General features: G+C 50.7%; 2 protein-coding genes across 2 annotated transcripts in view; one reads left to right on the top strand and one right to left on the bottom strand.

Moving 5' to 3' along the window:
- Positions 1-10,009, bottom strand: part of BMP2 (bone morphogenetic protein 2) — a 217,469-nt gene that overhangs the window by 198,462 nt on the left and 8,998 nt on the right. The gene's annotated exons all lie outside the window — the stretch shown is intronic.
- Positions 3,991-10,009, top strand: part of LRRN4 (leucine rich repeat neuronal 4) — an 8,739-nt gene continuing 2,720 nt past the window's right edge. Inside the window, exons 1-5 of the mRNA XM_017821799.1 lie at positions 3,991-4,180; positions 5,602-6,325; positions 7,539-7,743; positions 8,299-8,436; positions 9,532-10,001. Of these exons, the coding sequence (XP_017677288.1) occupies positions 5,638-6,325; positions 7,539-7,743; positions 8,299-8,436; positions 9,532-10,001 (1,501 nt within the window). The 5' untranslated portion in view covers positions 3,991-4,180; positions 5,602-5,637. The remainder of the gene's footprint in view (positions 4,181-5,601; positions 6,326-7,538; positions 7,744-8,298; positions 8,437-9,531; positions 10,002-10,009) is intronic.

Raw genomic sequence — 10,009 nt, 5'->3', positions numbered from 1 at the left:
AAAACCAAAAAGAGTACAGCCTGCTTCCCAGCCCTCTGACTTCCCTCTCCTCAGCACATTTTACACAGGCTGAGGGACCATCCAGTTTTCCTTCAGTAGAGGACTTACCCACTTCTCACTTGCTTGACACAGGCCTAGTATTTTCCTTGTCCAAAGTCCAAACACTGGCCATATTTAAGACCTGCCCAAGGGTTCCATGGGAGAGCTGAATGCTCATATTAGTGCCAGCACCTCTTGCACAGACAGCTGCCTTCCACACTCAGCCTCCACTTAGGCTTTGCAGGCAGGATCCTGACCATGCCTGCACAAATTGCTCTCTGAAAGCACAGCCCCCTGCTCGTCATTCCCAGAGCAGACCTTGTTGCCCAACTGTTATATGGAAGTCCTGGAGTTGCCCCTTGCCTACGTGACCTGAACACAGGAATGCAGGGCCATGGGGAAATCGGAGCGTAATTCTCATTGTGAGAGTCTGTGGCTCCCTTCAGTGCTGAACAAGCACGTCCACTTGCAATCCAAGCTGTCTGGACTGGGATTTCGGAGAAACTATCAAATATTTCCATTTTCTTTCCTGCCCCTCCTTCAATCTTACCCCATGTGTCACTGCTGCTCTGCAAGGAGGCTCTGCCAGCTCATCCAGGCTGGCTGTCAGCCCTGTCCTTTGCCTTTTAGCTTTAAGGAATGATCCCCTGCTGCTGTCCTCTCTCTGTGTTTCTTTAGGTCATCAGCTGTCTTTTCTCCTCACTCCACTCACCTTGCAAGGCTTTTCCATGAAAGGTAAGGAACACTGAGGAACAAAAATCTGGTTTTATCCAGCTGCTTTCAGTGCTGCATGTGACTGTAGCTCTGCTTCCTGCAAGCAGCCCTTGGAGAGGTTGGAGCAGGAAGGCACAACCCAGGGCATCCTGCACCTCAGTAATTCCAGGCTGGATAACCTGAGAGGAGGCTGCACCAGCCTGCTCTGTCTGACACGTGCACCAGCCACAGCACCAAGTCATCTGTCATCCCACCCCTGGTGCACCAAGTCATCTGTCATCCCACCCTGTGTCACCCAGCACGTCCCGGCCACGCTCCAGACATTCCCCTTAATGCTCATCATCCTCCCTGATTCCTGCAATGACCCGATCAGACGTGGTTCATCCCACCTGATTTACACCCAGGGTTAAAGACCACGGGCTCGGGGATCTGCAGGAGCCAAGTTACTCATCCCACAGTGCCAGATGTGGGAGAGGTTTCCCAGAGTGAGCGAAAGCAGCGCAAGGGCGGCTGCCCCCGAAGTTGTGCAACACAGAGATGAAATCCAGGACGGGAATGTTGTTTAGATGAAAACAAAAACCTTCAGGAAACTTATACCTCAGCTCAGCCACAGCCCTCTCCTGTACATCGTGCTTAGTTAAACCCAGATCAGGGTAAAACCCCACCGATGTCAGAGGGCTGCTGTTTGCTCTTACTCACACCAAATTCCGCAGGGAATTTCACCGGAACGTGTGTTACTGCAGCAGAGACACACACCCATAGTTTTCTGAAACCTCAGGCTAAATAATCCTGTTCCTGCATTCTCTCCCTCTTCTCTGTAAGAAAATGTCTTGCTTGTGCTTGCTCCGTGGACAGACCCGCGAAACATTTCTTTTGTTGGCTTTAAAATCCATTCTCCAGACTTTTTCAAGGTATTTTCATTCTTAACCATCACTTGGACCGCGGCCAGCGAGAAACATTCACCTCTTAAACTTTACAGCCTGGTACCATCCTCGCCTTCTCCTGCTCTCCCGGAGCTCTGCTTATCTTGGTGTCACTGAGGAATGCAGGGCTCTGCCCGAGCATTCCTGCGGGCAGAGGGGCTTTGTGCAGCCTTGAATCGCCCCCAGGGAGGGGGCGTCTGGTTCGGCTCCTTATGCATCACCCGTGTGAAAAGGCTGACAGAAACGCCTGCTTTTACTAAACACGCCCTCAGGTTGCCGCTGAAACTCTTAGAAAAGCAGAAAAAACCGGAGCAGAATAAAAGGTGACATGAGAACAGGCCAAAGTGGCCCACAAAGGGGAAATCTCTGCCGCTGCTACCAGATATCGGAAAGAAACTGGTGAGAGAGGGCTGCTGCCTGCCCTGGGAGACCTTCACCAGTACCTGGGCAGCTGCTTGAGATACAGCACCATATTCCAGATGATTAGAGTTTCCTGGGAAGGTACAACACCTGCTGCAAAAACCGAACATCCAAAAAGCAGAAACAAAGCCGGAAAATAAAAGTAACAAAAGCTCGTTTTCTGAGGGTGCTCTGCCTCTTGCAAGGTTCTCTGTATCACTCAGAAATCAAGCGCCCCTGGGCAAACAAAACCTCTACCGAAATAAGAGGCTGCTTTCCCAGTCTGACAGTCTGCTTGCCTCCAAAATAAAGCCAGTAAGGTTGAACTCATTAAAGTTAAGGCAGGTCTTGGCTCCCCGGGTTTCCTGGAGGTTTTTTTTTAAGATGTTAAAAGCAATAAGACAACCAATAACCCTAAAATAACCACTGAAAATTCGTTGTGTGTAAATACCGAGCCAAAGGCAGCAAACACAACACCGGCACCTCATAGCCCAGGGCAAAGCCAGGCCACCTCCCTGCGTTCCAGCTTCCCAGAGAGGAGCAGTGCAGCAGGTCTGGGAAGCCACAGGGAAGGCAGGAGCTGCTTATAGCAAATTCTTCAGATTTTTTTAACCTGCCCCACCGTGCCCTTTGAACCCCGGCAGGCAGTGCAGATCCCGGAGGTACCTGCCGTGGTGCACGTGCCGGGCCTGCACTGCCCTGCTCCCAGTCCTGCCCACCAGGGTTAATATGGGATTAGCCCCTCATCTAGGAAACTATTTGTCCTGCTCTGGAGCCATCCCACGGGGGAACAATATGTACATCTCTCCAAGGGAAGGGCAGTGGCTCCAGGGAGTCCTACTGAAAGGCCCTATCTCGCTCTGGGGATGTTCTGGTGTTTTTCAAGGCTCTCTCCCCACGCAGATAATGAACCACACGGTCCATAGATAAGCTCTGAGTACATGTGCACAGGCAGACTCAAGGTTTTGGGGCAAGACCTTTATCTGCACTTTAGCACCAAAGTGGGGCTGTGCTGCCTGCACGTCAGGGATCTGCTTTGTTGTCCTGATAAAGGGAAAGCACTCACTGCTGTTCTCCCTGGAAATTTTAATAATCAATTGTCTTACAGCAGCAACAGAATGACCACCCTTTTGCTTTCCTTTGGAAGGATCTCTATCAATTCACCCCTGTCTGGGATACTGACTTTATTCTCTGCTCTCCATCAGCCCAATTATTATCCTGAGTTGTGGGAACGCTGACAGACCCAGCTCAGGGCAGGTCCCTTGGTGGAAGATGGTTCACGTTTTAAATCCCACTTTTCCAGCAAAGGACGAGATAAGTAACGGGAAGAGAATTCTCCCAAGCCATGTGGAACACAGATGCAGAGCAGGGAACACAACCCTCGCCCAGCGGGACCGGGAGAGGCCTCCCAAGGCTGTCCCACGCGGGCTGAGATGCTGCCCACCCTCTCCATCGGCAGAGAGGCCTCTCTGCGGGAGGAGCAGGTGAGGGTTTCACTTCTGACATTCCCTAAGGGCCTCCTTAGAAAAGTCATTTGTCCTGCACGAACATTTCTGGGATTTACTCCCAGGAGCAAGAGTCTTAGAGAGAAATTCAAACACTTGAAGCCCTTTATTGGCGCCTAGAGAGAGACCAAAGCCCGTGTCAGCAGACAGAGCCTCAGCTTTACATCATCCTGACCTGCCAACAAAGGGACACAACAATTCCCCTCCCTCCCCCCTTGTCAGGGGGAGACGCGAGAGTTGGGACTACTGACACTGATCTTTTCCCTTTACCCCCCGCCTCTGAGACAAAGACGGACAGGAGCAGCCCTGCCTGAGCGTTGGGAAATAAGAGCCCTCCCACCCCGCTCCCGCCAGGGCCAAAGGAGCAGGGAAAGTTGCCTGGAGCCGCCCCCTCTCTAGGCGAGGGGAGAGCTGGATGCGGGGGAGCGAGCCTGGAACAAACCTCGCCTGAGCTTGTGGGCAGAGCCGCGAGCAGGGAAGGCTGGGAACAGAAAAGAGGCATTTCACGCTCTCGGCTGAGTCACCCAAGTGTATAAAACCAAGGCCGGGCAGTCGGAGCCGCTCGGAGCGGAGACACGAGGCAGCGGGACTTCGGGACAGGTACGTGCAGGCGGATGCGGTTTAGAGGCAGGGACTAAGATTAAATCCAAGACTGGAATCCAGCGGTCCAATTCCTCCCATCCTCTCCCTGCCATGTGCTGCGGAGCACGGGATCCGGCGGCTCCGGTGACCGGGAAGCCGTGAGGCTGCTTGGCTCTGTCACGGTTCCGTCTGACAAAAAGGACGCAGGCAACCAAAATACACTATTTTGGTGGTCCAGGATATACTCTTTTGCTTATCCCTCCTTCAAACATGGGACGGCAGCAAAGGATAACAGTCCGGGCAAGACCTGGCACCATTCAGGGAACAGCAAGTAGCTATTAAAATTTGGAATAAGTCTGAGATATTCCATACTACGTGAGGCTTCGGTCACCTCCCTACGTAATATGTTTTTGGATGAGGAATGATCACTTTGATGCCTGGCAGCGCAAAAGACAGCTCAGTAAGAAAAATACTAGTTTAGGGCTGGGCTTAATTTTCTCCAGTGACACAGATTACCTGCGGGGCCTTTCACAAGTCATTTAGGACTTTTTGGTTCTCTTTTAAATGACAAAGACAAAGCTGGGGCGGGAGGAGGAGGGAGCACAGAGGGAACTGGAACACTGAATGTTTCTTGGCGCCCAGGCCTTCGGGGCCCTGGTCCAGGAGCACACTCAGTTTCTGACCGCTTCCACTGAAATGTGGTTCAGGATTTGCATTCCCAGTACATCCTTTTCCCAGCAGCTGGGCTGTGCAATCTGTCAGCAGTGCCGGCTGCTCGGGAGCCCCGAAGTGCCTGCGGGGTCCCCACGTGGCTGTCACTCGGAACGGGCAGCACCGCCCTGGCAGAGCCCAACAAGCCCCGGGGCTTTGCTGTCCCAACTTCTGCTAAGGGAAGGAAAGCCCTTCCTAACACAGGAAACGCACTTTTACCTGCCCACTCCACTGCAACTCAGCCCAGTTTGGGCTCCTGTCCTTTAGAGTCTGACAGCCCTCCCCAGCCCTTGGATCCATACACTTTATTTGCACAGGCGACCTCACAGAGAACAATCCTTTGCCACGGGCACACCTGCCCTGTTGCTTGGGCATCACCCCGTTGGAAAACTTCCCACTGGGCTGGCCAGACTGGACACTGCAGCAGGACAACCTGCTGCACTGAGGGTACTGGTGTGGGATACAGCTTGGTTGCTTCCTCCATGAAAAACTGTAGGCACACTTAGACTACGAGTGTGTGATACTTCTGTCCCCAAGGGTTCATGTTTACTTAGGCTTAATTACGGAAGAGCAAATAATTATCACTTATCACTGCTCTGGATGTAAAAGGGAAGTATTTAAAAAATGTTTCACTTTTAAAGTGCTTGTAGTTGCCTGGAGAGATTTTAATTTGGCTCTTAACGTTGATGTTTTGTTTTCCCACCCATCCCGAAACAAAACCCAAACAGATCTTGGAAATTGATTGCAAGTCACTTCGGAGAAGGATGTTTCCAGGCTTGCTCGTCCTCTCTCTGCTGGTGGGGAGCACAGCGGCTGGCCCGGTGAGCAGAGCAGAGCCTGCAGCATCCAGGGATGTCACCACCTTTTTCCAGCTGGCTCAGGAAGACCCTTGGGAGAACGTTAATCTCACCAGCATGTCCTGTGAGGATCGGAAGAACAGGACCTGGATCACCCTGCAGCTGACCAACAGCAGCCTGACAGCTTTCCCTGTCTGCCTTCCGGAGGCTCTGGAGACCTTGGATCTCAGCAACAACCTCTTGGAAGAGGTGAACGGCTCCGACATCGCGAACCTGCCGCGGCTGCGCGTCCTCTCGCTGAGGCACAACCACCTCTGGGCAGTCTCGTGGGGACCTGAAGCCCTCAGCAGCCTCCTCAAGCTGGACTTGAGCTTTAACAAGCTGTCGTCTGTGCCATCCTGCCACAGCTCTGCCCTGCCCAACCTGAGGTGGTTGTCCTTGGCTGGAAACCCACTGCTGGAAATCCAGCCGCTGGCTTTTTCCTGCTCCCCTCAGCTGCAGGTGTTGAACCTCTCTGCGACCCTGCTGGGGCAGGAGGACAGCAGAGGAATTAGGGAATCTGCTTTTGCCATCAGCACAGCTCCCAGGGAGGCCACGGACAGGCCTGGAAACTCCATCCATGTGCTTGATCTGAGCGGGACTTTCCTTGAGAAAAGTAAGTTTCTGGATTTCCCACTGTAAACACGGGGTTTGGTCAGGCCGGGGGAGCAGGAGCCTTGCTGGATGATGGGATGATGGCTCCCATCCTGATCCAGCCCGGGGTGGAGGGGGAACACCCCACACTGCAAGCTGCAAACAGCTGGTCCAAGAGTGCAGGGCACTGTCACACAGACCAAGGGAAGGGCAGAGACCAGACACCACGAGACAGGGCTGTTTGTCCCAGCATAGTCACCCCCCTCCATCCTAATTCCACTGTCTGCTACTGACAGTCATCCTGCTGTCAGCCCTGGGATTAGTTTTGGGACACAGAGGAGGAAATTAATTTCTCTTTCCAGACAGGCTGCTGAAATCTTTCTTTGTCCCCACAGCTACTCTGCTTTGTACCTCTGCAGTGAGGGAGTGCAGAGAGAGGCTTTCTGTGTCAGCCACAGCCTAATACTTCCACACAGGGAGACAATCCCTGCCCTGAGCAGTTTACAGGATAGCTTCTTCCCTCTTACCAGCCCCAGTTTCTAACTGAGGTGCTGAGGCACACAGATGTTCGATGCCTTGCCCAGCTGCCCTCAGCCTGGGGCAGAGCCAGGGCCCTGGGGGCTCCTCAAGCCACAGGTGTCACTGCAGCTCCCATTTAACTGATACACCACCACATTTCCTCCATTAATTTGCCTAATCCCTCCTGTGAGCAGTGAGTTACTCAATTCAGTCATGGGATGGAGAGGACCTTTTGTACCAGACTCATTCTTTTACTTTCATGCCTCTCGGCTGTTTTTCCTGTGCTAGGAGAAATGAGAAGTTATTTGCCTTTCTTGCACCGGGTCAGGGCTTTGTAGACATCTCTAATTTCCACCACTTCCCTGAGCAGAGAAATCCTTGTTCGTTTAATCTCACCTAAAAAGAAAGCTATTCCATATCTCTTACCAGCTTTGTTGCCCTTCTCCATATCTCTTACCAGCTTTGTTGCCCTTCTATCTTCCCTTCTTTTTCTCTGCCCTGTTTTACATATTAAAAATCACACATATTACAAAATTACAGCTGCATGGGTGTTTATGCACTGCTGTATTGATTTTTGCTCTACTCCTTTCCCAAAGAGAGCAGCTGCAGAGGACGACAGAGATACTTCATATCTAGGAATTCAACCCCTTTTTCTAGGCAGAAACCCACAGGAACGCTCTGTTTACGTAACAGGTGTAAATGTTTTTCTGCTTCAGTTCAACCAGAGTGGACCAGAGACTTGCCCGACCTCAGATCCCTTCACCTGACAAAGATGCCACGGTTAAGAAGCCTCGACACTGACTTTGTGAAGTCCATGCCTGGTCTCCAAGAGCTGCACTGCCAGGACTCCCCTTCCCTGGGTTTTGTGAGGACAGAGATGTTTGACAGTGCTCCTCATCTGAGCCATCTCTCCTTTGAGAAGTGAGTTGGTTTCTTTTTTGTTCTCCCTCACATTAAACCTGCGTCTTGGAAGCAGACAAAAATCCTGTCCATCCCACTTTCAGTGTGAGAGGTTAGCACAGTTCCTTGTTTAGAATTAGTAAAAGCAATGGTTTAGTCCTTATTCTAGAGGTAACAGCTCTTGGTAGGTCACACACCCGAAATACTAAAGAGAAACAAAAGTCCGAAAGTGACTTATCAAAATAGCACCGAGCAAGATTTCTATAATATAGGCCCAGGTTACAAGCACATCAGAGAACAAACATTAGAGCACTGGCTGTGCTCTAGGAACCAGTTTAAGGAAAATAAACCCATTTAAAGCAAAAAATCCCACTGGATTCCATCCCTCACTATGTCTAAGACAAAAGAGAGCATCTTCTGAGCACGGAAAGGGCAGGATGGTGATTTTGGTAACTGGCTACTGCCAAGGGAACTGGGAATACTGCTTTGTGCCTTACACACCCTGGGTACTGAGCACACTTCAGTCCTTGGAAGATAACTTAGCGTTTGCTAATTATTGCATTTGTCATCTTGCAGCTGTAACCTCAGCTCCTTTAATCCTTGGGACACCAACTCCTCGGAAGGCATCACCATCAACCTCTCTGGAAACCCTCTGTTCTGTGACTGCCAGCTCTCCTGGCTGCTCTCCAAGCCCAAGAGAGTTGTGCTGCAAAAGTAAGTGAGTTCGAGGAGATGAAATATTGCTCCTCAGAAACAGCTTCAATGTGTAAGTTGTCTGGGGAGAAGACATTCCCTACCATCTAAGTTATTCAAACTCCCTGTGTGTTCTCCCCTTTCACAAGAGGTAGAAATGCAAAATAAGGTCTCCTTCAGGAACAAAGCATAAAGTATTATTAGGTGTGGATTCTACTTTAAGGTGAGAATAATATTTTCTTTCTAGCTGGAGATAAAAAATAAGCTGGCTTGGTGGGCCAGCACTGGGAGCAGGAACTGGAAGACTATGCAAGATCTTTAGCAAATTATTCCCTCTTTACCCTGCCATTCCCAAAGCCATTCCCAAAGCTGCCATTCCCAAAGCTGAGCACTGGCAGTCAACAAAACCCCTTGCAAATAGCACCATTTCTCACCTATTGTTTTCATGCTCTCCTACAGTTCTATGGACTAATTACGATAAGCTGTAGTTAAAAGAAGTGCTTTGCATGTAAATGATCTCCCTTGGTTTTGAAAGACCACCAAGAAGATTTGTCATCAAATCTCTGAGACAGCAGGGAAGTAGAGTGTTAAAATTAGATAGTTTGTCATCGGGATGGGCTTAGCAGTTGCATTCTTTACCAAAACTTCAATGTCTGAGTAAAGAAAGAACTCTTAGTCATCTAAAAGCGCATCCCGCGTCATTTCACCTCCAGCTGCCTAAACCAGCTGGTTTCAGGATCCTGGGGATCCTGTTACATCCCTTTGCATTGTTCACCTCTTAGTGTGGCATTACAGTCTGACCCTTTGGGACAAGTTGCCTTGAACTCTTGATAAGGTTCACAGCCCTTGTACCAAAGGATGTTTCCTCCTGGGGAAAAGATATTCCTGCACCTTACAAAGCCAGAACCCCAGTCAGCTGAATTCCACAGCCAGTGCCGTGGAGAGCCATCTGCCAAACACAGGACTATCATTAAGACAACTTAACTTTGGTTTAGGTTTGTCCTCACTAAAATAAAGACTGATTTCGACAGCAGGTTGCCAGTTGCAGTCCAAGCAGCCTAAGGAGCCTGCAGTGTTCTTATGGATCTTGACTATTCCGTCTTGTCCCCTCTGCAGGGCTGGGGAGACTTTCTGCACATCCCAGGAAGATGGGGGCAGACCTTCAACACCTGTTTCACTGCAAGAGCTCTACAGTAAATGCCAGTCTGGGAGCAGCAATGTCACACTGCCCCATTCAGACACACCCTCTCCTGATCATGATGCTCTCAGCTTTACCAGTTACGATGCCACTGCTGCGGTAACAACAGACTGGGCTCTGCTCTCCAGAGACACTTACACCAGCTCCCTGATCCTGGGGGATTTAATGAGCGCCACAGCCAACCCAGTGCTCACCAAAGATACTTCTACCAGCTCCCTGATCCTGGGGGATTTAATGAGCGCCACAGCCAGCCCAACACTAACCAGAGACACTTACACCAGCTCCCTGATCCAGAGGGATGCAATGAGCACAACAGCCAGTCCAATGCTGACCAGAGACACTTATACCAGCTCCCTGATCCAGAGGGATGCAATGAGCACAACAGCCAGTCCAATG

This window comes from Lepidothrix coronata, unplaced genomic scaffold (genome assembly GCF_001604755.1).
Source record: "Lepidothrix coronata isolate B3197 unplaced genomic scaffold, Lepidothrix_coronata-1.0 Scaffold92, whole genome shotgun sequence".
In the NCBI taxonomy this organism is placed as follows: domain Eukaryota; kingdom Metazoa; phylum Chordata; class Aves; order Passeriformes; family Pipridae; genus Lepidothrix; species Lepidothrix coronata.
Note: the sequence above shows the minus strand (reverse complement) of the source record. Positions and strands in the feature narration are given on the sequence as shown.